This window comes from Pollicipes pollicipes, unplaced genomic scaffold (genome assembly GCF_011947565.3).
Source record: "Pollicipes pollicipes isolate AB1234 unplaced genomic scaffold, Ppol_2.1 Scaffold_4881;HRSCAF=5763_pilon_pilon_pilon, whole genome shotgun sequence".
Taxonomy (NCBI): Eukaryota; Metazoa; Arthropoda; class Thecostraca; order Pollicipedomorpha; family Pollicipedidae; genus Pollicipes; species Pollicipes pollicipes.
Window position 1 is genome coordinate 41751771 of NW_023596576.1, and position 26016 is coordinate 41777786.

Below are 26016 nucleotides of genomic sequence, written 5' to 3' on the forward strand. Positions count from 1 at the left end.
GTGGAAGCATATATGGCAAGTGAACGCATAATGTGCTGCCCGCAACGAACTGCTCCCTCGTGGTTTCAGTCAAACTATGCCATCTAACAATTCCGGAACAAAACAATAAGTTGATTATAGATCTATGCAGCACAACGGCTCATCACAGCATGCAGCCTCATGGCCGGCGGCGACGCGCGGACTCGCGCATCCAGTGTTCATCCCGCGAGGCGTCGGCCCGCACCTCGGCCGTCTACCGCGCGGGGGACGCCTGACCCGCCCGGCCGTCCGCCCCACGCCGCGCGCGACTGGCGGCCGCAGCCCGGCGGCGCCTCCGCCCGCGGCGGTCCCGCGGCGCTCAGCGTCGGCCCGGGCTGCGGCGGCGCCGGCGCTGAAAGACCGCGGCGCGCGGACGCCGGCCGCCAGCCGCGCCTAGCTGGTCCGGCACGGGATGCCCTGGCCGGGCGCCTCGTCCCCCCCGGCCACGCGGCTGCCGAAGTTGAGCAGCATCATGTCCATCGGGTCGGCGTTCATGCGCTGCTGGTTGGCCTGCGCCGCGTGCTCGGCGTCGGCCACGCACCGCTCCTGCGGCGCGCCCTCCGGCAGCGGGCCCCAGAGCCGCACGCAGCTGTCGATGCCGCTGGAGGCGAGTAGGCAGAGGCGCGGGTGCGGCTGCACGCAGTTGACGATAGTGGCGTCGCCGCGCAGCACGCGCACGATGGCCGCCGTCTGCCGCTCCCAGATGAAGAAGGTGCCGTCGTCGGAGCCGGCCAGGATGAACTGGCCGTCCCTGCGCGGCGGCGAGCACACCTGTCTGCCATGTGTTCTGTGTGGTCCGTTCTGATGTGACGTAAAAGTAACCACGAAGCTTACGAAAACCCCTCTCGCATCAACGCTTCCAGAACTTCCTCGATAGTTCAACGATGACTATAATTTGGTGGTTAAAATGCATCACATCATCACACCCCGACAAGAGCCATCGGGGTGACGCCAATAAGAACAGCTTCAAATCGCAACGAAACACCCACGGATACATCGGAAATCCCAGATGAAAGGGTGCGGCCACCCAATGCACCGACACCCAACAACGCGTGATCCGCAGGATGGGGGCCCGCGCGGCGTCCAGCGACAAGGTGTCCGCCGGGGCCCCGCCTGGCGGCGAGCCGGCCGCCGGCCGCCCCACCTGCCGAAGAAGTTGGCCTCCTTGATGTCGGTGGTGGTGTTGCAGTGGCCGCAGTAGCGGGACTGGTAGTCGGCCGACAGCCGGCGCCAGCAGCGCTCCTGCTCGGACAGCGCCGGCGAGTCCAGCGCCGACTCCAGCTTCAGCAGCGGCTCGGCCGTCGGGCCGACGTCTGGCGGACGGGACCGCGTCAGCCGGGACCGCGTCAGCCAGGACCACGTCAGCCGGGACCGCGTCAGCCGGGACCGCGTCAGCCAGGACCACGTCAGCCGGGACCGCGTCAGCCGGGACCGCGTCAGCCAGGACCGCGTCAGCCGGACTGCGACGCTCCAGCGACCGCCCCCCCCCCCCCCCCACGCTGACGCAACAGGGGCACCACTCGGACGATGATCAGATGGCAAACTTATCCGAACGCAGCTGTGTAATTGATAACGCAAACGATGCCGCTTGCATTGAGACCCTTCCTTTAAAGAAGCATGCATTCACATTTACTCTGCTTGTGCGGCGTTGCAATCAATCCTCGTCCGCTTTGATGGCCGCGTGGACGCAGTCGCGCAAGCGGCGCAAACTATTGGATAATTCTGCTCCAGCTTTTAAGCCAAATGGTGACGAGGTGTTGACTTCCATGCAACATCATGCGACAGACGTCCCTGCAATATTCCCATTGTCGGGGAATAGGACAACCCAAGTGGAATTCGAGCCGCCGTTTTGATTTCCGACCAAAGTAGCACCTGCGTGTTAACCCATAAACCACCGGGTTGGCGTGAATGTACCTCAATGCCAGGCTGTCGTTTCCTACACTGTTCAGGGGTCTCCAAACCCCAACCTCCCGCAACTCATTTTGCGAAACCACGCCGCTGCTAATGTAGTTTGCGGCACCGTTGTGACGCGCGTTTACACATATCGATTAGTTCCCGGGGATGCACAACAGTAAACTGTAGCAACAGGTGCGCTGGTTTCGGCAAAGGCACTTATCGTCAGGCCAGTCTCAGGCAGACAGACTGGTACTATCATCCACGCGCCGCGCGCCGCGACTCGTCTCCGCCAGCATACTCGTCTCCGCCGCTGCCCCGCCGGGCCATTCTGCGGGGGGGGGGGGGGGGCACAGCCCGCTGGGGCTGCCCCCGGGCTGGCAGCCGCACCCACCGATGGCGTGGTGAAACTGCGCCTCCTTGAGGTCGCGCTCCAGTATGCGCACGGCGTGGCTGGCCGCCTGCTGCGGGTGGCGGCGCCGGAAGGCGGTCACCGCCTGCGCCGCCTCGCGCAGGTGGCCCAGCTCCAGCAGGCACCAGCAGAGTCGGAAGCCGGCCTTCATGTGGCCCGGCTGCAGCGCCAGCGTGCGCTGGCAGTCGCGCAGCGCCGCGTAGATGTCGCCGTTCCTGTCGGCACGCGGACGTAAGGGCTGAGGGGCGGTCGGCGGCTTCCGCCTCCGTCTCTCCAATCCGGCTCTCAGATGCCGACACTGGCCACGACTGGGTGGGGGCGCACATAGCATACAGACTCCTTATTCATAGCCTAGCACTATACAGTTCGCATCGCACGACACCTTGCTAAGCATAAATGCTTTGCTCAATGCCTGGCTGGCCCGCGACGTCGCGCTGGCTTTGCCTGGCTCACCAGGCGCGCTTCATGAAGGCCGCCGCCCGGTTGGAGTAGAAGTTGGGCACGTTGTCGCGTAGGCGGATGGCGCGACTGTTGAGCTGGATGGCCTGGGAGAAGTGCTGCTGCTGGTGACATCGGTTCGCCTCCTGGCGCAGCTCGTCCAGCCGCGCCGGCAGCGCGGGCGTGGCCGGCCGCGGCTCCTCTGTGGGGGCAGGCGCGTCACACGGCGGGAGTGGCGCCCGCGCGCGCGCGCTCCGCCAGCCGCCGGCATCACACGGATGGAGCTCCGGTGGCACAGGGGATGTCCTGAATCGGGGTCTAATGTTGGGAGACAGCCCGGACAGTCTGGTGTAGGGGTACAGCCCAGACGGTCCAGCCCGTCGCATACGTCCAGGTGATCTTAGGATTTAAAGTCACCGATAGACATGAATGAGTGCAGACCAAGGTAGGCCATTGTTAAAACACATTCCCTTTAAGACACTGTAATATAACGCGATGCAGTGTAACCACTAATCCATGCCGTTTAGTTTTTCGCGAGCAAATTACAAAAGTTACGAGGATTAGCGCCAAATACGCCACATACAAGTTACAAGTCGCAAAGGCTACAGCGGAAACCAAACGGGCACCATACTATCCGCCAGAGATCGGGTCACAGCTGAGCGGCGCGCGGTCGGCTGAGCCTGGGAGCGGTCCTGCCGGAGAGCGGGCGGTCCCGGCGGGGGGAGCGGTCCCACCGCCGGAGAGAGAACGGTCCCGGCGGGAGGGAGCGGTCCCGCCGGAGAGCGGGCGGTCCCGGCGGGGGGAGCGGTCCCACCGCCGGAGAGGGAGCGGCCCCGGCGGGAGGGAGCGGTCCCACTGCCGGAGAGGGGGCGGTCCCGCCGGGGAGGGAGCGGCCCCACGTGGGGAGGGTGGGGGGCGGTACGCACCTGTCGCGGCCGGCCTGCTGAGCACGGCCGGGTCCAGCACGTTCTCGGCGCGCGGGTGGCTGGCGTCGAACAGGTAGACCTGCTCGCCGCCCAGGTTGGCCAGCAGCTGCGAGCCGTCGGCGCTGTACGCCACATACGTGACGGCCAGTGAGCGGTGGCGGCGGCGGCGGGCGGCGCCCTCCGAGCCCGGCCGCGCCAGGTGCCCTGCCGGCAGCGAGGCGGGGGTCAGACGGCTGCGCCCATGGGGAGACCCGGCAAGGAGGGGGTCAGACGGCGGCGCCCCTTGCGGAGGTACGGTCCGGCGGGGCGTGCCCTTCCGCCTTCACATAAGGAGACAGCGCCCCATGCAGTCAAGCTGCTGCAGACCATTTTTGTGGGCAGCGTAATCGATGGATAAGTCACCTTTTTTCCAGACAGAGATCGATCGGGTTTCATTTTATGGATTTCATCAGGTGCACATGGCCAAGGCACGTCGTAGCGCCGCCTTTATTCTATCGAAATGACTGAATTGGGAATCACAGTTCGCACATCTGGGTCTTGTGTGGGGTTCATAGAAATGGCCTCCACAGGAAATCGGTAAGTTGGCTTGATCAGCACGTCGTCCCAAGGGTACCTGATTCCAGGGAGCAAGCCGACAAAATTATTACTGTTCGTGGGAAACAGAATTACAAGGGAGGCTGAAAAGCATGTCGCTCTTGATCGAACAAAAAAGAAAGAATTCGCTTGTTTATCATCTATGTCCCGAACGAAATGTACCGGTCATGCGTTTTGAAGTTTCACTGAAGAATGAACGCTGAATGTGCACTAACTAGTGTCAAGTGTCGTACCCAGACTAATCGGGAACTAGTAACGGACCCTGACTGACCGCGACCGAGCTCCTGACCCTGACTGACCGGGGCAGAAGTACTGGACGGCGCCGGCCGGCGGGCTCTGGTCGGCGCCGCCGGCCGGCCGCTGCCCGGGCACGCCGCTCAGGCGCACCATGCGCCGGTCGTAGACGCGCACGAACGGGTCGTTGGCGCCGACGGCCAGCAGGTCGGGCCGCGCCGGGCTGACGGCCACACACTTGGCCTCGCTGGCCGGCCCGGCCGTCGCCTGCAGGTTCACCAGCACGCTGCCGCCGCCGCCGGCCGGCCGGCACTGGTGCTTCACGCGCAGGTCCAGCTGCCTGTGGCCCAGCAGCGCGGCGTTAGACGCTCGCGGGGGGGGGGGGGGGGGAGGTGTCAAGAGGGGCTGAAACATCCCCGGATGAAAGCAGTTTATGTGCATATTGGCCGCGCGCCGGCCGAGTACGAAGGACAGTGCACACTGGAAATGCAATATCGTGAACGCGGCGGACAAAGATCGATTGGCATGTCCACATTACACCGAAAAGTGATCAAGCGTGCCATACTCACATTATGAGTGAAGTCACAGTGAACTCGGTGAACTATGAACTCACATTATGAGTATGACATGCAGACATGCCATACTTAATTCGCACAGCACATCATAGCCTACACTTTTGAGCCTGAGAATGCAGGTTATTCAGCCATCATGTCGTTCAAGGAAACCAGAATGAGAGCTGGAATGTCGTCAACATCCAGGACACACCACATGCTCAGGACGGACGGACGCGCCGTGAGACCCCACAAACGACGGCTACACTACACGGTGGGACCATCGGGTTGCGGGGCTGGCGTCGCGCCGGGCGGCCGGTGGCGCGCGCGCGCGCGGCGCGGCTCTCACATGACTAGTCCGTCCTCGCCGGCCGACCAGACGAGGTAGGGCAGGTGGGATGAGACGGCCAGCCGCTTGACGCGGCCCTGGTGGCAGCTGCACTGGTGCGTCACCTCGCCGAACGGCACGTCCAGCACCTTGATCTGACAGTCGGCGGCGCACGTGGCCAGCACGCGATCCTCGGAGGCCGGCAGCAGCTGGCGGACGGGGCGGCGGCACGTCACGCGCGCGTGCCGGCGGGGCGGCGTCACCGGGCGTGGGTTCAAACCCGTGGAAACAGGTGTGGGTACAAAGCCGCCGGACAGCACGGCCTCCACCACATGAAGACTAGCAGCACAGCACCACAGCCGTCACTGCAGCACTATGGCCGCAGCCGCGGAACCCGCTCTCCCGGCACGGTGTCAAAACTACGAACTCACGGCTGTTCATCACAGCCAACACCAGCGTACCGCGACTGCCACGACGCTGCTGTTACAGCCCCTGGTGTACTGCAAAGCTGGAATACTCGACTGCCACAAGGTATCGCACTTCAAACTTCATACAAGCAGACATGCGATACTCAAGTCAAGCGTCTCACTCCTGCTTCTGATATCGTTGGTTTTTAGCCCCAGCGCCTGCTGAAACGCCTTGGCTGTTCACTCATCCTATTTCCTTTCTAGCACCGATTGTATGGGTTATCGCGAAGTGCAGTGTTACCTTGGCCAGCATTTCACCAGTCCGCTGTTTGTACGCCGGACCGATTCAAGGTTTGCCCAATTAGCGTTCAGTAGAACATCCCCTAACAAGCTCATCTGCTCCAATTGGCATCTCAGTTCTGTTCCCTTTGTTCTGACTCTGTTCCGCTCACAGGTAAGATCCAATCACAAGCGGCATATTCCGTTTGCTTTTTTATCCCAAACATGTAATGTGAGAGAAAGCCTCTGATGTCAATCTTTTTAACGAAAAATATTTTCGTGGAACAACCTTTTCTATTTATTTCGTTGACAGTGCAACTTTTCTCACCACAAATAGAATGGCAACTTCCTTAATTTACCCCCACGTCTTTTCGGCTCCATATCATGTATTTCCTTTCATTCGTGTAACTGCTCGCGGCAGTTAAAGGGAGTGTTCCACATTTATATGAGGTCTGGAACTGAAACGGCGATATCGGAAGACCTTCCGGTACTGTTCACAATCCTGCCCTTCTTAAGACCTAAGCCCCTCCGGTTTTCTAGCTCCACGGCCGCGAAAATGGGAAAAGGCATAACGGGGAGTATTTCAGAGTTACCTTGACATTCATGACGTCAAAATAACGTCATTCATATCCTGTCAATCCAATGGTCATGCAGTGATCAGGGCCAAGAAGAATATAATTGTCGAGGCGTTCATATCTGGCGTTCGTGAGCGCGATTTCCATATATAACGACCATCAATTGGCTCTCAATGAATGTTGTGTAAGGTACGATGACATAATCAAACCATGACTCCATGAGGAGCATATTTGCTAAAAAGGGAATCGTGATGTCTAAAGCAGTCTTTTCCACTTCAAAAGTATACCGATAGTTATAAGTGAGCTCGTTTTATCATATCTGATGCTTGCTTCAATATCTCCAAATGTGGGACATCTCATTTATACGTAAACTGAAATAAGCTTGCTAATACCGCCATCTCGGATTACCATGATAATAATTCACCCATGGCATATAGTTTGAATAGCATACACATAACAACACAAATAACCATACCTTGACTGAAAATATGTTGCCATTGTGACCAGTTGGTATTGTCTGCAACAGTTTCTGGTGATAAGGTTCCCACAGGATCACCTGGGAGTCATCAGAGCCGGAAACCAGCAGCCTGACGACAAATACAGTGGCTATCAGCGTCATATACGACGTCATACAACGCAGTTGGCTGTCTCGGTGCCCCAGCGCTACAGACGTGCCGGACTCGTGTGAAAAGAGAGGCAGACCCAATGGATTCGAGGCCAATTATCACCTGGGCTTGACTGCCGCCTACAGGCTCTGCTCATCGAGTACTGTGATCCAAATGCCGCCCAAGAAAATAAGCATATTAAATTGTCAAGAATGATTGCAATGTCAATATTCTATATTTTAAGCCGTGGTTACGGTCGATGATAAACAAGCATAGTACCAGCCCATCATCGATTAATCACCACGGATCCTCCGTCTTACGTGGAGAGCTTCCATTCAGATTCACAACTACGGCCAAGATACCCACCTTGCGGACACGATTGGGCAAGTGTGATGACACATCGAGGACAATACAGTGCTGATTTTTACATCACACATGCGGGCTACGCAAAACTGCCGACATTTTGTGGGGCTTGTCGCACATCATGTGCACCTGCCCAAGGTCAGGGCCGCACCTCGGCCTGGTTCAGCCCGGCCACCACGCGAGGGAGCACTCACGAGCCGTCGCGGTTCCACTCGAGGCAGTTGACACAGCCCGTGTGTCCGTCCAGCTCCTTCAGCAGGCCGAGCCGCTGGATCAGCGACTCGGTAACGTGCAGAGCCCGCTCCGACACGGCGCCGTGGCCCAGCTGGCGGCGAAGCGGACGGATCAGCCAGCTGGCCGGCCGGGAGCCGTGACTCAGGTCGGCCGGGGCCCGCGACTTAGGCCAGCCGGGAGCCGCAACTCAGACTGACCGGGAGCCGCGACCCAGACTGACCGGGTGCCGCGACTCAGACTGACCGAGTGCCGCGACTCAGACTGACCGGGAGCCGCGACTCAGACTGACCAGGAGCCGTGACTCAGGCCGATCGGAGCCGCCGTAGCCGACTGAGCTAACACTCAGATAGCCGCGCGGATGAAATCCTAACTAATTGATCACGCTTGTTTCCACGTGAATACGAGCACGACTTTCTTGCTTCTTTTTTTCAACTGCTTTGGATTTTGAGGTCGAACTTTTGAAGAGTACTCAAGACTTAGGGAGATAGCTTGCTATCATGTGGTAGATGCAACTAGGTTGAAAACTCCCTTAAGGCCACAGGAGGGAAGGGGAGCAAGATGGTAAACTCCAATAGTACTGCGAGAGAGCAGGAGAGCAAGGGAGCGAGAGAGAGCAGGAGAGCAAGGGAGCGAGAGAGAGTACTGCGAGAGAGCAGGAGAGCAGGGAGCGAGAGAGAGAGAGAGAGAGAGAGAGAGAGAGAGAGAGAGAGAGAGAGAGTAGAGAGAGAGAGAGAAGAGAGACGAGAGAGAGAGAAGAGAGAGAGAGAGAGAGAGAGAGAGAGAGAGAGAGAGAGAGAGAGAGAGAGAGAGAGAGAGAGACAGAAGAGAGATAGAGAGAGAGAGAGAGAGAGAGAGAGAAGAGAGAGAGAGAGAAGAGAGGAGAGAGAGAGAGAGAGGAGAGAGAGAGAGAGAGGAGAGACGAGAGAGAGAGAGAGAGAGAGAGAGAGAGAGAGGCTAGAGAGAAGGAGATAAGATAGAGAAGAGAGAGAGAGAGAGAGAGAGTAGAGAGAGAGAGAGAAGAGAGAGAGAGAGAGAGAGAGAGAGAGAGAGAGAGAGAGAGGAAGAAGAAGAGAGAGGAGAGAGAGAGAGAGAGAGAGAGAGAGAGAGAGATAGAGAGAGAGAGAGAGAGAGAGGAGAGACGAGAGAGAGGCGAGAGAGAGAGAGAGGAGAGGAGAGATCGAGAGAGGAGAGGAGAGAGAGAGGAGAGAGAGCGGAGAGATAGAGAGAGAGAGAGAGAGGAGAGAGAGAGAGGAGAGAGATGAGAGAGAGAAGGAGAGAAAAGGAGAGAAGAGGAGCCTGTAGGGGCCAGGGGAATAAGAGCATTGGCCCCGAGATCTATAGAGGGAAGTCTAAGGACCTTGGATAGCGAAAAAAACGACAGACAAGAGAGAGAGAGAGAGAGAGAGAGAGAGAGAGAGAGCATGTGGGCCAGGGGATAATAGATTGCCAAAAAGTTAAGGACATGGGAGTAAGAGAAAAAAACAGACAAGACAATAAAGAAGGACATGGAGGGGAGGAAAAGGGGGGCAAGGAAAAAGCAGACATGGGCATCATAAACTTGGAGAGGGAACAGCAAAGAGTAAGAGTAATGCAACACATCATACATCATTGAGCATGAAAATATGGAAATGGTTTGTAAATATGCAGAAATGAATGGACATGCTGGATTATACATCAAACCAATTTGAGATAACCTTGCAATCCATAAAAGGCTTTTTGAACCATTTTGGAACTTAAGTTGTATTTCTTTAGCATTGCAATGATACCCTATTTCCTTGTAACTATGCTGGTTTATATAACATTGCATGGTGCAGCATACAAAGAAACAAAATGGCAATGTTTGGTACAGATTTCATATGTAATTATCACACACAGCCAATGGTAAGTCAAGAACAATCCACCTTCACATGCTACTTACATCCCATTCTCTCCTGCCGATGATGTCAATGATGCTGGTGCTCCTGGTATTCATGCTCAACACAATCCTGCAAATAATGAAAACATGCATCACAGACAACATGTGTGACACAACATCTCAGATAAGATGTATATAAATAGTGGATAAAACATATAGACCAGAGCCAAATGTGTAAATAATAATAGTGGAGAGAAATAAAACCACTTAGGTTTGTTGGCTGTTCATTATACATAAGCCAAGGGAAGCTGTGATATTCAAATATTTAGACATTCATAATGGAAGCTGTGAATGCTTATCACCTACCACCTGTGGACTATGGATGCTATCACCTGTTATCTTTCCCATGCCATCAATGAGGTAATGCTGACAGCATAGAATGCCACTAGTGACAAATTTGCAGTCAAATCTCATACCAATTTAAGGAGCATACAAATCTGGCATATTGCATGAAATTTTGCATATTAAACTGGCACTTAGGTCCAAAGAAATAAATATGCTGTGAATAAAATATATCCTTATAAATGACACTATCCTCACTGACATCATCTAGTAAAAGAGAGCTTAAAATTTACTGATTTGATGCAGAATTGTTCAATTATACAATCTTGATTGTTCAGGCTGCAAAGAGCCATGGAAAGTTGTTTATCATCATCCTATTGGTTGCATATATGAGTACCCTGACTACCACCTTTTGCTGTCTATGCCAGTTGATAAGCTGCAAGCAAAAATTGGTGCATTTGTGAGTTGTAATGATGAGCTGAACCACAACCCACCACTCACAATTACAAACTTGCTACTGTCCTATATTCCATTCACTTAGTCACATTTAAAATCACCAAAATTACTGTAACAAAGGTTTTAACTGTGCATTAAGGCATGCAGGTGAAAATGGTTCACATTCTCAACCTATCAGGCACAAATATTAAGGGCTTGAGCCATTAAGGTCCCATAATTTGTCAAAACTTTATATGAGACCTTTTGGGGTTCATTTGATAGCATAATACTTTTAGCTACCCAGGATAAGACAAGTTCTAAATGGCTCTGTTAAACAAAGTTATATGAGAGCTAAACGAATCGTTAACTTATACCCTTGGGTCACATTGGACGAATGGCGGATGGAAAGTTTTTGATGAAGCTTTGTTTGGTAGTACTAACTGTGGTAGTGTTAACCTTGCGTCACTCATGTCTGTAGCACGCCATAATGCAAGGCTTTGCAAGTCTCTGTTTCCCTTTTATTCTGGTTCGAACTTGGATGCCAAAAATGCATGTCTACACGAATGATATGAAAATGACGTCATGTTTTTCTGCCCAAACTCGGCGTTCACTGTACAGGAGTCGTGTTCGGACAAAGGTAATGTTTCTGGTCTGCGCATGAAATGACTCATCCGCGCAATGTCTCCGGATTAGTTCGCCAGTCGCACCCTTGTGCGCGTATTGGACCGTGTGTTTTCTGCTCTTTATCTATCGATGTGAGCCGCATTCTTTTTTTAATGAGAAGGCGAGGAGTGTGCGAAAGATTTACAAGTGTGTGAGGTGCTCCATCAGCTCCTGTGTGTGTCCTGACTGCGGGAGGATAGTATACGCTCAAGTTTTAGGCTGACAACTTCTGACAGATGCAAACGGATATGTGGACACTCGTGTTGGATTACCATAAAAATGGTGTGCAAGCCAAGCTCCCCATATATCGGCCCAATAGCCTGTGATAGAAAAGAATTCGATTTTTCAACTTTGATCAAGTCAAATACTGTAAAATGTCTGCACACAAAGTTAGGGTTGCTGTCCGGGTGCGACCTTTCAGCAAAAGAGGTGAGTCAGCATTTCACCAGTGTATCTGTTTACTAATCCAAAAACATTCTTTGTGGACCAGCAGCCATCATGGTAATTGGATCATGACTTCTACCCAGAGCTTATTCAGAAAAACATGACTGTACCCACTTCCTTCCCCAGGATTGCACATTTATACTGGTGTGACCTGTTACATGATGCTAAGTTGCAAACTGCTGTGTTGTGCCAGATGCCTAGTAATTGTGATATCTGACAGTTATGAATGTTGCTGTAAGTTGAATGCCTTTCAGTTGTCTTTTAACTTGTTTGCGTGCTTTTTAACATTCATATATTTGGAACTGCAACATAATTTCCAATATGGGATGCTGAATGAAAGCCAACTCTGATTATCTATACAAATATGAATGTGCTTTTCCTGTATGCCAGAGTTGAAGAGTTGGTTTCAATAAATAATCTGATGGCTTGTGGCAGTAGTCAAATATTGATTGTATTGTGATAATTCTCTAAGAGTAGTTCTAGTTCATGACTTGGCACACAGCAACCCTGCAAATCAGCATATTCAAGGCTCCACATTAATCATCAGATTATGTTGTATTTATTATCACCTCCCTGTCCATACCCCTAAGCAGTCAGTGTTTGCAGTTTTTGCTCAGTGGTCTCTACAATGTCTGTAAAAACTTAACTAAAAGAGGCAAATGAGCTATATATTAAAGGCTATAAGCATAAGTACCAACTTCCAAGGTATGTTGCAGATAGCCATGGGGGCAAAGTAATGCAGTGGGCTTCACTTACTGATTCTGAAGCTAGGGAGTGATGTAATGCTGAAGCCAAAGCCTTTGATTTCAAAGTTATATGCTGCAAAGCTGAAGTCAATGCTAGTGGCTTTGTAGTCCAGAATGCAGTCAAATCTGAAGCCAATGGCTTTGAAAGCAGAATTTGATTCTGAAGCCAACCGTTTAATTCAGTGCCAAAGCCATTGCCAGTGGCTTCAAAGTTATTAGACGTGAGGCCAAAGTCAAACCCATAAGTTCAAAATCATGAGTTGTGGTAAACACAACACTGCACAACAACATGTTGATGTAGAAAAACAAGCCATTTTGGTTCTGCTTAAACTGCACAGGCCTGCCTAAATGTGAGGAGTTCTCTGTCCATAGTTAGGTGTTAGTTGGTCCTGAGAATGAGAATAGCTGTGTTAGTCTGGGCTTGATGGATGTATATATAGAAAATTTGTGTGGCATATTAGGGTGACAGTACAGGTAAGACTGTTCTTGCAAAGCTTAGCCACAATATCATTGAAGAATCAACATGACAAGGCCAAGCACAGCAGCTCAAGATCTATGAATCCCAAGCCTGTGTCATATTTCAAAGCCAGTTGGAAGCTGAAGCCGGCCATGAAAAATGGCCCAAGGCCAATGCTGATTCCAAAATAATTAAGGAAAAGCTTTGGTCTCATGAAGCCAAACCAAAGTGGGAGGTACCTTGGTTCCCAGGTTCCAGACACACCCTTAGTTTTTTAAAATTTTCCAGAGTGGCATTGAGTGCTGTGATTGTAATGCTTTATCTGCTATATCACCTAGACCATAACAAACATGGTGCACATCAGATCAGACCCTTAAACTGTGTGGCAGGTAATTCCATGGAATTGAAGTTTAGTTTTGCTGTCTGGTTACAGAGGGCTTCTTACAGTGTTGGAAAACAAAATGAGCTGTGAGGAATGGCAGGCAGCACTTAAGTCAGGAACTAGCCAATTACACTTTATCTTATTAGGTAAATGGCTTTGATAAATGGGATGGAGGATGTCCATTAGATGAAGCCTTTTCAGATTTGGGCATTGAAGCTACTGAATTCAAAGTGTATAGGTCTGTTGTTTCACTTATGGAACTAGGTCCAGGTATAAAAAATTGTTATTTGTGACATGAAACATGTTTGATTGTTAACCACCAGCTTGGAATGCATAATTCAATGATTTAATCTGGAGAAATGAATTTCAAACTACCTAGTCATTGATTCATTCTTTAATATTTTGAACAGAAAGTACACATTGTCACAATCACAGATGCCTTGGAGTCCAAAAGTCCAAACAGCATCCGTCGACTTTTCATATGCTTTTACGCATGTAATACAATGTACCATAGACATGATTTGTTTGTGTCATATGCTTACATCAAACATGGAGGCAGTAGAATCACGCAGGGTGTCAGCCTGGATGGCATACATCGTAGGTATGAAGGGAGATCACCTCGGCGCTCAGCGGGCCTGATCCGTCACGCGACGGCGAAACCGCGTGAACGGGTGGTTCAGCGAAATGCTTGGTGGTGCTCCCGGACTACTTGGAAAGGCCCACCAGGTTCCGTCGAATAACGGAGACTCGGGAGTCTCAGTGGGATCTGATGACCGGTTCGCAGAAGTATTGCTGGTGTGTGGGGAGCTGATTCTGAACCAGCAATGCCTTAATCGAGAGACGGTGCTTTTTATGTTGCGATTCTGCCGTTCCTGTACCTCTGCTGGCAGAGCGTCCGTTATTTCATACATGTGTGACAACTGTGTGGGCTTGCGCCCCACACGAGCTGAAGAGGTGTATGGGTGCGCACCACAGGGGGGCTGAAAAGTTGTGTTGGTTTGCACCCCAGACAGGTCAAAAATCGACGGCGGCGCGAAAGTGTCAGACTTCGTGGCGCGTTTAAGTTCATCCGCAAAAGTCTTCCGTTGATCAATGATGTCTGTATTGGAGTCGTGAGATCAAGATGTCTGCGATAAATAATGCTTAGTAGAAACCCGTATCTCAAAGCCAGTCCTAGAAGACTCGGTCAGGTTTTCCTCATCAAATGTGAGGAGCTGGCTGCCATATATTGGGTCGACGCTTTATGTGTTATGCAGCTTAGAGCAACCGGTAGCCATTGTGCTTACGATCTGAGGCACGACCCTTAACGATATGTGCTTTGTTTTGCAGAGATTGACCTGGACACACAAAGTGTCATTGAAATGGCAGACAACCAGACAATCCTGCAGAGTCCGTCCAGCTTGGATAAAACCCAACAGTAAGTAGGGCTCCGGTTTCAGCTGGCCTTTGTGCACTGCCAGATCATGGGCAGCGTTGTCTCGTGCTGCATGCTTGAGGGTGAATTTCGTCGCTCCGCTCTTAAGGTGACCGTGCTCTTTGCTCTGTACGGGTGATTTGGATGCTAATATATGTGAGCAGCTGCCTGCAGTGTGTTCCACGACGTTTCCTTAGAGGTTGCAAGTCGTCAGTTTCATAGCCTCGTGAGCGCTTGGTTTCATGTGTGGTCTGGGGTCCGTGTGTTCTTGACGGTCTGTTTCACCCGTATATTCCGGGGGGGGGGGGGGGGGGGGGGCGTAAAACCAGCCTCTTAAGCGCTTGGTTTCATGTGTACGCTGGGACCCATGTGTTCTTGACGGGCTGTTTCGCCCGTATATTCTCGTGAGAGGGGGGGGGGGGGGCTGTGACACTATGCGCGCGTAAACAAAATATGTAGAAACCACCTCAACAACGTACCCCAGTCATCAGTGCCACCGTCTAGCCAAGCACGCAGCTACCATTGATTTGCAGGCCGTCGTACCGTCCGAAAGCGTTCGTAAGCTGTGCGTATCAGCTGTGCAGGTGTTGTACTGCCGTGCGACCTCAAACGGGCGCCCAAGGCCACTGCAGCGCCGTGTGTGGAAGCGGTTTGGTGTCGGCTGCGCCGGATCGCACCGCCGCGATATGGTGGGACTCATGTATCGCGATAGGCTTTCTCCGCGCAGATGGGCGCACACGGAAAAAGGCGAACCGGTTGACGGAATGGTCGTGTCGTGGCTGGCGTGGACCGCTAAAGGTGACTGGGTACCACCCAGTTGGGCGTCTGGCGACGAGGACTCGGTCGAGTTTACTCTGGAAAGCGTCTCGGCGCGCGGCTCCTAGCTATTAGTGTTTTCAGGTGCGATGACTCAGCCGCAGTCGTGCTGCTCCCAGTGCCCGGCTTCTCTGCTTGTTGTGTACTGCCCTCGGTCGTTGTTTTTTGCCACGCCCGCTTTTGCGTGCGTTTTTATAATGAGCGGTGATGGCTCTCAGGCGTGTGCCACCGATCTTGTTCCGAGAATCGATGGGACACGCGCCTGCGTGTCTTGTAACAAGCCCCGGCGGCGGCGGCGTTGTAGAGCTCTGGTCGCGTGCGGGATCTGGTGGCGCACATGGCTCGTGTTCCACCAGCAGCGTTCGTGCTTCAAGGAGGCAGACCTTTCCCACCAGACGTTCGTGTTGTGGCACTAATGGGGCACTAGAGAGCATGCTGTAATGCTTAGCCAGCTCTCCCGCGCAATTTATACCTATAATGGGAAGCTGGAATGGCGGAATTGGATTACCCACACGGCCTTCATTAGTGGCAGAGGCCCGAAAACTTTGTTAAGGCTGGATAAAAGGGAAAGCATCGCATACTCCCGAAGCGCGCGCTGCTTCTACCGTACCTCCGTCTTTCAAGCACCAGCTCGATTTCAAACGTGTGCGACCACGAAATCGTGCCCGCCGTCGTGTACCGTGTTTCCCATGTAACCCCGTGCACCGCGGAATACCGTCCGACCTGCTGCGACGCCGCCCACCGCTGCCGCTGTGGTTTCGCTAGCCGTTCGACGGTCGTGCGGTCGCACGGGAGCTGGCGAATAGAGCAGGCCTGCAGCTGGCGTCCACCGTCGGCCGGCGGACGTCAGGGCGCGGCGCTTACGCCGCGCGGCCCGATAGGCGGGCGTGCCAAACGGCCGGCCGCCTCTGATTAGATAGGGGAGCGCGTGGCGGCGTCCTCCGCCGACGGCCGACCTCCACGCGCGCAGCGCGCCGCCCCCGGTCGACCCGCTTCCGGGCGTCGGTTCCGGCGCGGCCGCGCGCCGGCGGGCTCGATCTGGCCGGGCGGCGATGATGTCCGGTCTGCGATGTGGGGCGGTCGGAGAGGCGGCCGCGGTGGGTGGCGGCCAGTGCGCCAGACGGCGCTCTAGGGGTCACTGCCACGGACGGCTCGGCGTGCTATTCGTTTTGGTGTTTTTGTGTATTATGATTGCGTGTTATTCATATTGACATTTCAATTCCATGCACATTGTTGAATGTCCATGTGTTTGTCATTCCGTGTGTTGTGCTGGAATAGGTCTTGTGTGTTGTGGTTCTCATGCAACACCGTGAAGGAATAGATCTTGACGAGGCATGGTGTGTCGTGTGTCTGGTTGGTGTTTGTGTGTCTTGGGTGTCGGTGTCGGTGTACGTAGTTTTGTCCTAAGGACGTCGGTTGATTCAGACATCTATGAATGAAAGCAGCAGATTCATCATGGCTTGCCCACGACACGTACTCGGCCAGCTAGAACATCATTAGGAGCCACTAGTTTAAGCCGGCGATGACTGAAGATGTCCGTGGTTGGACGAAGGTCTTCAGAGAAGTGTTGGGAAGTCCGCCCCACCGACGATGATATGCCGCGGAGAGAAACGTGGCGAAACGGAGGAGCTGAAGGGTTTCTGCTGTGACTGTCAGTGTCAGTGACGGAGGACCAGGGGACCGGCGTCACATCTCGTCACCATCGCGGACGCGCGGCGCGCTGGCGATGACGCTCCATCAAGAATCACCCCCCAAATTAGTCGGTTTTCGAAGGCCGCACCCGCTCTCCAGAGATCTTAACGGTCGGGCTCTGAGGGGGCGAGCTGAGCGGCTTGATTCCGGCACGATAAAGGCTGTTTTTGCGGCATCACGGTTCGCTCGTCGGCTGGCGCATTTGGCACGGAACCAGAATTAGAGCACCCGAGCAGCATGTTGTCGTGCTGAGGCGTTAGCGAAGACAGGTCATCGTCGCCGGCGCCATTATATATATATATATATATATATATATATATATATATATATATATATATATCGTAGCATATCGTATCATGTTATAAGCATTTGGTCTTGGTTAGCAGGGGTTCGTTGCAGCTGTGACACACTATCGGTGATGTTGAGGCTGGCCGCGATTAGCGTGGCTCAGCAATCAGTCCCTGTGACGGTCCTTGCGTCACTGGGAGAATCAAGTGCTCCGTACCCACGACGTCGTGTGACCCACTCTTCAAATAGCTGCTGCCCCGGCCGAGTGCTGTACTAGGCCGTTGTAGTTTCGTGACGAGGACCAGGGTGATGCACTGGACACCGTCGAACATTGCTCCGGCTCAGCGTCGGTATCGGCGCTGGCAACAGGGATTGTTGAGAAGAATAGACTATCAAGGATGTCGGTATTTGTGTAATCCGTCGAGCTGCGTTCAGCTGTGCGTTTGGGTCGGACGAGCTTGTCGTGCTGGTGTTTAAATTTGGACAAACAGAAGACGTACGGAGTTATGTCAGAAATCCCGGCACTATTTTCTCGGTGGTTTTAGACGGATTAGATAGGGGTCATATCGGCCTGTATTTCCTGCTATCACCTCAAAGAAATCCAGGCACTACTTTCTCGGTGGTTTTAGACGGATTAGATAGGGGTCATGTGGGCCTGTATTTCCGTCTATCACCTCAGTCACCAGAGCTGAGGAGACACGACGCTGGTCAGTTTCCTGCTTCGTCGGGAGCACTCGGCTCGCATGCCTCGTGCTGATGACACGCAGGAGTGAGGCTCCGATGAGTTGAAGGCGGTCTGGCGCAGCTGTCGGAGGCAACACCATCGGACCATGACGCCTGCAGCAGCTGCTGTCGCACGGGCACACTCTCTCCGGCTGAAGCGCTCACACATGGACGATGCCGGCTTCCTCCTGACGATGGATACTCAGCGCGTGCTGCCACGACCGCCCTCACCTTCGATGTTGGGCTGAGGCGGTGACGCAGGGTGTCGATAGTGTGGTTAACGCGTCCGCGATTCTGGGAAACCAGAGGCCAAGGGTTTAATTCTCTGCGGCGCCCATCCTTCCTGCGAGGGTGAGAGGCAGGCGTCGCCACATAACCTCAGCAGCTGAGTGGGTTGTAAAGCCCCAATAGCGATGACCATGACCAAGCAGTGACGCCGCACCGTGCTCTCGCACCTGCCTCGATGGATGTCTGGGGCGTGTCCCGCCAAAGTGAGCGTGGGAGGTGGCGAGCGAGCGGCGGTATGACCGTCCTGGGTCGGATCGATGCCCCCCCCCCCCCCGACGTTTGTGGGGCGAGTGCCATGGACAATCTTCCGGTGCCTAATCACGTGATCGTCGTCTGGTCACAGACGTCCTGACCGTCGAGTGGTGGCCGTCACTACTACCTTGTTGCACGTGGCGTGACCACCGGCGGCCGCGTTTCAGCCCGGGCCGGCGCGGCCAGAAGACGTTCGCGTTCGATCACTGCTTTGACTCGTCCGAGCCCGGCAGCGCCCGCTTCGCTAGCCAGGAGACCGTCTTCAGCTCGCTGGGCAAGGACATTCTGGACAACGCCTTCACCGGCTACAACGCCTGCATCTTCGCGTACGGCCAAACAGGTTTGTGTGGAGATAGCTCGTGGCAGGCGGGCTACCAGGTGATGACCTGCCTGGCGGGTATGCTGCGACGTTCCGGCAATCTCCAGTGAGCCAAAGGTTCTGTGAAACGCCTCCTTCGCCAGAATGTTTCAAGGCGAGGTTTTCGGTATAATCGTCATGGCGTGCTTTGCTCCATGTTTGTACCGTAGCGTGGGCAGTGCAGGGTGTCCTTCTTCGCCGTCATTTTTCCAGGGAAGTTTCCTTGCATTTGTCGTGAAGTTTAGAACGGGTATGCATCCTTCGCAGCTCACATTAGGGTAACGTTGATACGCTGTAAGGCGACGCAGCGCACAGCGAAAGCACATTCGTCAGCCCGTCAGCGTGGGCGAAAACAGCCCCACATCCGCGGCAAGCAACAGCCGTAAATACAGTGCACGCCACGGGCAGGGCTCATTTAAACGCTTAGCCGAGGCTTGCCCCCCGGGAAGTGGACCGGTTGGACCCGCCCGTCTGTGGCCGCGGGCGGCTGGGCGGGCCGCCGCCGCCGCCGCCGTCCACCCGGTGGCCGGCGGCGGCGGTCTCAGGCGGGCCCGCCCGTCCCGCCGCCGGCCGGGCCGCCGCTCCCTCTGCGGTCGGCGCGGTCCGGTCCGGTTACACCCGAGACGCGCGCGGCCCAGTTGGCTATCGCGGCCGTGATCGGGCGCGCGCGCCGCCCGCGCTCGACGCCGGCGGACTCGCACGCGCGTGAAGAGCGGCCAGCATCGCCGTCTCGGGGGCTAAGCTATCGTGCCCGGGCCGGCGTTCAGTAACACACTAGGATAGCTAAGATCGTGATGTTTAGTTGTTTTGAACGCATATGGTTTGTGTAGTTCGTTGCTGAGCGTGCCGTGGCTGGGAACACACCTGGGTGCGAACAGGCGGCTGTTGCTTCCGCGACGTCTCCCAGAAAGTGTTTTAACGGGCCATTCGGGTACCAGACCCCTATCATGGGTCTCGGCTGCCACCGGACAAAATCTTGATTACAGTATTCTCTTGGCTTTCACGCGTAACCTGACGCTTTTGGGGTCCACGTCAAACACATTTCCGGCGTCGCGACCATTTGTGCCCGGGCCGGCCGAGGTCAGGTCACAGTCGCTGGGACCCCGCGTTCACTGTCCAGCGGCACGGCCGCGTCCCACAGAGCTGTATTGATCGAGACTTTGTTACCGCCTCTCGGTTGACTGCTTGCCTGCTGTCCAGCTGCTTCAAGTCGGACCTGTCTGACACCGTCAGACAAGCGTGCCGTCACACGCGTCGGTTGGGTCGATTAAAAGCATTTCTCAGCGTCCGGCGGGGGATCGCGCGCCTCCCACCGGGCCGGTCGATCACTGCCGCTCCTGGGCGTCTTTTCCGTTCACCTGGTGGGATCACCGCGAGCCGTCAGCTCGCGCTGTGGCGTTCCGCGGCCGCCCGCGGCGACGTCGCCCCCCCCCCCCCCCCCCCCCCGGCTCCGTCGTGACCGCAGCCGCCGGCGTCGGCAGGCTCGGGCAAGTCCTACACCATGATGGGCAGTCACGACTCGCGTGGCCTCATCCCGCGCCTCTGCGACACCCTGTTCGACCGCGTGGCCGGCTGCACCGACCCCGGCCTCAGCTGCAAGGTCGAGGTCAGCTACATGGAGATCTACAACGAGAAGGTGCGTGGTGCCGCGCCCTGTTGTAAACAGGCGCTTTGTGTGGCAAGGTCAAACCGCATGTGATCAATGCGTTTTTCACCGCGTGCTGTGGCAAGTGACGCTCGCTTGGTGACCCGGATGGAGGGAGAGTGCCGGACCCGTTCCCCATCGCTGGACGCCGTTGTCTTACGTGGCGGACGATCCTGCTTATGCCCTGGCGAATAGAGCGCGACAGTCGCCATGACATACGTCTCTACAAAAGCACAGCCTTATTGCCACTAACGTGGCTTTGGTCGGTCTTCGGATGTAAGGCGCTTCCTGTGTGTATGGGGGGAATGAAGGCGGGGGGAGTCATCGGAGTAGCCATATTCAGCGGACATTATACTGGCGGAAAGGCTGCTAGGTTCCGGGTCCCTGTTCGCCCGGACGGGAGGGGAGGGCGAGGGAGCTCATTACCGCCCGAGGCCTTCTGGCGCGGAAGATCGATCGCGCTAATGATCAGTCGTGGGAAGGCCGTCGCGTGTCTGTATCAACACCTCCAAAGCCCTCTCAACGTCCAGGACAGTGCAAACGGATCCTTCGTTTGGCGCGGGATCAGATGACCCATAACAAAGCCCCGAGGTGTGCCACACACCACGCGCGCGCATCCATCCTGCGGCTGCTCGCGGGCCGCGGCTCGTGCTGAGCCGCGTCACCAGCGCTGGCCGCGGCGCCGGCGACGCCGCTCAAGCGGGGCCCGGCGGCGGCCGCGCTGCCGGGTCGTCGGGTCGCGAGCAGCGGCGGCGGCGGCGGCGACACTCCCGCGGCCATCGATCGCCGCGCCGCAGATGCTCGGCGGCGTCATGCATGCAAATCGCGGCGTGATCAGGTCGACAGTCGAGGCTGGGCCGCTGTCATGGCCAATGTGGGATGAGCCGGGCGTGTGTTGTGTATGCAGCCGCCGATGGCGACTGCACCGGTGCCGGGCGGACGCTGCCGACGCGGCTGACGTGATGCCTCCGGCCTGGTGATGACGTCACTGACGTGATGACGCGGTTGACGTGATGCCTCCGGCCGTGATGCTGTCTGTGTCCGGTGTGGTGCTCCGGACGAGCTTACGGGTCTGTTCAGTCTGCTGATTACCATGGCTGACTGTGCGGCGGCGACCTGACCTTCTGTATGGGGACAGGTGCACGACCTGCTGGACCCGCGTGGCGGCAAGCAGTCGCTGAAGGTCCGCGAGCACAACCTGCTGGGGCCGTACGTGGACGGCCTGTCTGTGCTGGCCGTCTCCGGAGGCCAGGTCAGTTGTGGTGGACGGGGATGGGGGGGGGAGGGGGAAGGGGCGCACCCGCCCGTCACTCATCAATCCTCAAGCGGACGCGATGATCGCGAGCTGGCCTCGCTCCGCTGTCTCCCGCTTTATTTCTCACGTGACAGGTATCATTCGGGCGCCTACTGCGGGGCGCTGCTCTGCCGTTCCTCTCGTTCTCGCTCTGCCGTTCTCTCTCGCGCTGCGCGCTGTCGGCGCGTGCGAGGGTGGAGAGGTGAAGAGCAGCGCCGTCATGCCGACTGATCGTCATGCCGACTGCTGGCAGGACATCGAGAGGCTGATCGTCGAGGGGAATAAGTCACGGACGGTGGCGGCCACCAACATGAACTCCGAGTCGTCGCGTTCGCACGCCGTGTTCACGGTCATCCTGACCCAGGTGAGGCTCCGGGCCCCGAGACTAGTTTGCGGCCGGCTGTGGTGCGTTTCGCTGTATGTGACGGCCGGTGGGCGATCAGTCGTGCCTGTCGCCCTCTGTATGACGGCTGGCGCTTCTCGACGGACCCCGACGGACGTGCAGCTGGATCTGACCGGGGAGAAGGTCCCTGTGGTGTGACGGCTGGCGCCTCTCGACAGACCCTGACGGACGTACAGGCGGGGGTGACCGGGGAGAAGGTCTCTGTTGTGTGACGGCTGGCCCCTCTCGGCAGACCCTGACGGACGTACAGTCGGGCGTGACCGGGGAGAAGGTCAGCCGCATCTCGCTGGTGGACCTGGCCGGCTCGGAGCGTGCCGTCAAGACTGGGGCCGCCGGCGACCGGCTCAAGGAGGGCAGCAACATCAACAAGTGGGTGGAGCCCCACGCCGAGGAGGCAGCCGCGGTCCGGTGGCGCCTCGTCGGCTGTCGTTGCGGGCGGAATCGGAAGGACGCAAGCACTGGCGTGGCAGTCATGGTGTTTTGCTAACTCAAACCTGATGTGAATGGATTACGTGTCAAAATGTGGTCAGTTGCTTTTCCACATATGCTTACCCGAAATGCACAGGCGCTTTGCGAGTATGTGCTTATGTAACTTAGGGAAGATCGATACATGATGACGTAATTGCGCGGAGCGACCAATCCGCCAGTTTCTGCGACACTGCGACTACCACCACCTGCAAAATTGGCTCTGGGTTACGTTGCCAGTTGTTTTTGTTAAGCGACGGCTCGCCACCCAGTGATTTCAGCCTCACATCGTCAGTGGCTGCGGGCCTGTTGCTAACCTGAGGGCGTTCGTTGGCCTGGCGACCGTGCCCGCTCTGACCTGTGGCGCCCGCGCAGGTCGCTCACCACGCTGGGACTAGTCATCTCCAAACTGGCGGACGCCTCCGCCGGCAAGACGCGCACCAAAGACAACTTTGTCCCGTACAGGGACTCGGTTCTCACCTGGCTTCTCAAAGTACGGGCCGTCCTCGGCGTTCACCATGTACATTGTGGCCTACGTGATGTGATAACTATCTATTTCGTGCCCCGCTAGTGTGAGTAATTTGAATTTCATGTTTCGCTTCCACTCGCTTTCCGCATGCATTTGCTGTTTTCGACGCGCCAGACATTGGCCCATTTTGGGGTGCACGTGCCGATGGCAAATAATCATTGGCTCACACGGTGTTTGTACGTGAACATATTTGGCCTGTCTAGAGTTGACTCAATGAGTTCTGTTGCCTGCATAAGCGTGCATCACTGGCCGTTTTGCCATTGAATGCTCGCGCATCTAGCTCACACCTTCGGCGTGCCGTTGGCCGGCGCAGAGCGGCAGCGGAGAGCGGCGCCTTTCTAACCGGCCTGTGTTCGCCTGCGCGCCTCACAGGACAACCTGGGTGGAAACAGCAAAACGGTCATGGTAGCCACCATTTCTCCGGCCAGCGACAACTACGAGGAGACGCTGTCCACGCTGAGGTAGGCTGCCGCACCGCCGCGCGCGTCCCTCCAACCGCCCGAAGCGTGGACACACCCGACAGCGGTGCGAGCCCGCTCGGAAGCGTGGGCCCTCAGCGATCGCGTCACGCGGCGGGGCACGAGCGGCGGCGGTTCCCCTGCCGGCGGTCGTCGGCCCGCCGCTGGTGCGACGCTGTTGCTCCGGCGTGACGCCGCGACGCGGTGGCTCTGCTGTGACGCGCTGCTGTCGTTGGCTGATGGACGCTGACGCCGCGAGGCCGCCGCGCTGGTGTGGTGACGGACCGCGCCGCGCCCGACAGGTACGCCGACCGGGCCAAGCGCATCGTCAACCACGCCGTCGTCAACGAGGACCCGAACGCGCGCATCATCCGCGAGCTGCGCGACGAGGTGGAGCGGCTGCGGGACCAGCTGACGGTGAGTGGGCCGGCCCCGCGTCCCCCACTCCCTGGCGGTCCCGGCGCGCGTGCAGACGGGCAGGCGCTGCACTGATCACAGGCTAGTGGGTGCAATGAGTGTCAGATTTCATGTGAAACAACGCGTTTGTGGAAGCCGAGTAAAGCGATCTGCGTTGGGTTCGTGTGCTGAAAGTTTGGCGGCCGCCGCGAGATGACACCACGAGATCACGTGATCTTAGAGGCCATGGGCTAGAGGAAGCTTGCTAGAACTTACCTCAAGGAAACCAGGTAGTTATACATGAACCGAAACGTGTGCGACCGAAACATAGACTCTGTGGACATGTTGCATCAGTATGTAATCCGTGAAATCCTAAGCAGCATTGATCTGCCACATGAGCGTGTGTGGTTTGCAGCGTCTGAAGTCTGGAGAAACCATCGAGGACTTGGAGGCGTCGGGCGACCTCGACCTGCGAGAAAAGCTCAGTGAAAACGAGAAGATCATGCGCCAAATGTCCGAGACCTGGGAGGAGAAGCTGCAAAAGACAGGTGCGTCCTCGCGCCGCTCGCACCGCACCCAGCCATCCCGACCGCACCACTGACGGCCAGTAGCGGCCGTGGCCGGTGGTGACTCTCACGGCTCCGCGGCAACCTAGCCGCCTGATTATATACAGCTCTCCGGCGACAAACGCCGGGGCGTTGGCTGTTGTGGGGGAGAGGTGATCGTTAGTGGTCCGGGAGAGCCGGGCCTGGTCAGTGACTGACGGCGTTCCCGACGGTGACGGCCGTACGATGACGTCGCTGACGCTGCTGCAGGCCGTGTGCAGCAGGAGAGGCAGCAGCCGAGGAGAGGCTGACGTTGACGTGGCTGACGCTGACGTAGCTGACGCTGCTGCAGGCCGTGTGCAGCAGGAGAGGCAGCAGCCGAGGAGAGGCTGACGCTGACATGGCTGACGCTGTTGCAGGCCGTGTGCAGCAGGAGAGGCAGCAGGCTTGGAGAGGCTGACGCTGACGTAGCTGACGCTGCTGCAGGCCGTGTGCAGCAGGAGAGGCAGCAGGCGAGGAGAGGCTGGCGCTGACGTGGCTGACGCTGTTGCAGGTCGTGTGCAGCAGGAGAGGCAGCAGGCGCTTGAGAAGATGGGCATCAGTGTGCAATCGGTCGGGATATCGGTGCAGAAGAACAAGTTTTACCTAGTGAATTTGAATGCCGATCCGTCTCTGAATGAGATGCTGGTGTATTATCTCAAGGTAAGTGCTGTCTTGTCCATCGAGCCGAAGGCGTGGAGAGATCAGGCACTGAAGCACTAACGTGCCGGGGCAAGGAAGGCAGTTACCATGATGCCCTGCCCTACCTCAGTCTAAATGTTGACCAGGCGTCTGGCGTCCGTTGTGACGCTAGAACGCCGCCAAAAGGAAATCACGTTTGTAATCAGTCACAAGTAGGTTTTATTAACCGGGTAGTCCCATGTAGCTGTCTTGTACCCGGCGGGCCACGGAACCTCTCAACGTGTAATGGGCGGGTCGTTCGTGTGATAAATTATGTTTTATGTAATTATCTATCTGCTTATTTTTTGCAATTACCGACGATGGTATGAAACTCGTTACCTTGCGGCTGCTTCTCCAAATAGCGTTGGTGGCCGAGATGGAGTCTAGGGTGAAATGGTGGATGCAGGTTGCAACTTCTGTGATGGTGAAGGATCAGGGTATGGTTTACTGACACTGACACTAACTGACATGATGTCAGTCATTCATGCAGACTGCCATCCACAGTATTCCTCTCCCACCTCTTTTGCTTCCGTTAATCAGTCGGTCAGT

At 55.9% G+C, this 26016-nt stretch overlaps 2 protein-coding genes across 2 annotated transcripts in view; one reads left to right on the forward strand and one right to left on the reverse strand.

The window, feature by feature from the left end:
- Positions 1-411: 411 nt before the first annotated feature.
- adp (WD and tetratricopeptide repeats 1) lies at positions 412-10951 on the reverse strand. Its single transcript, XM_037223500.1, has 11 exons — positions 10864-10951; positions 9776-9842; positions 7818-7948; positions 7131-7242; positions 5416-5603; positions 4669-4855; positions 3688-3838; positions 2777-2963; positions 2306-2538; positions 1163-1331; positions 412-769 (listed from the first exon to the last, which is right to left on the reverse strand). The coding sequence occupies exons 2-11, from the start codon at positions 9827-9829 to the stop codon at positions 412-414; spliced, it is 1770 nt and encodes a 589-aa protein (XP_037079395.1). The 5' UTR covers positions 9830-9842; positions 10864-10951.
- A 248-nt stretch (positions 10952-11199) lies between these two features.
- Khc-73 (Kinesin heavy chain 73) overlaps positions 11200-26016 on the forward strand; it is a 32670-nt gene continuing 17853 nt past the window's right edge. Inside the window, exons 1-12 of the mRNA XM_037223501.1 lie at positions 11200-11581; positions 14511-14598; positions 18822-18994; positions 20494-20648; positions 21796-21909; positions 22205-22315; positions 22587-22723; positions 23195-23312; positions 23721-23809; positions 24109-24223; positions 24618-24750; positions 25301-25449. Of these exons, the coding sequence (XP_037079396.1) occupies positions 11527-11581; positions 14511-14598; positions 18822-18994; positions 20494-20648; positions 21796-21909; positions 22205-22315; positions 22587-22723; positions 23195-23312; positions 23721-23809; positions 24109-24223; positions 24618-24750; positions 25301-25449 (1437 nt within the window). The 5' untranslated portion in view covers positions 11200-11526. The remainder of the gene's footprint in view (positions 11582-14510; positions 14599-18821; positions 18995-20493; positions 20649-21795; positions 21910-22204; positions 22316-22586; positions 22724-23194; positions 23313-23720; positions 23810-24108; positions 24224-24617; positions 24751-25300; positions 25450-26016) is intronic.

What these genes read in the sequence shown, in the direction of transcription:
- adp (XM_037223500.1), bottom strand. Translation starts at nt 9,829, where the DNA reads ATGAATACCAGGAGCACCAGCATCATTGACATCATCGGCAGGAGAGAA. An exon ending in GGCGAGGACGGACTAGTCAT is followed by an intron (nt 4,856 to 5,415) that starts GTGAGAGCCGCG and finishes GCTGGGCCACAG; the next exon opens with GCAGCTGGACCTGCGCGTGA. An exon ending in GCAGTTTCACCACGCCATCG is followed by an intron (nt 1,332 to 2,305) that starts GTGGGTGCGGCT and finishes CCCGTCCGCCAG; the next exon opens with ACGTCGGCCCGACGGCCGAG.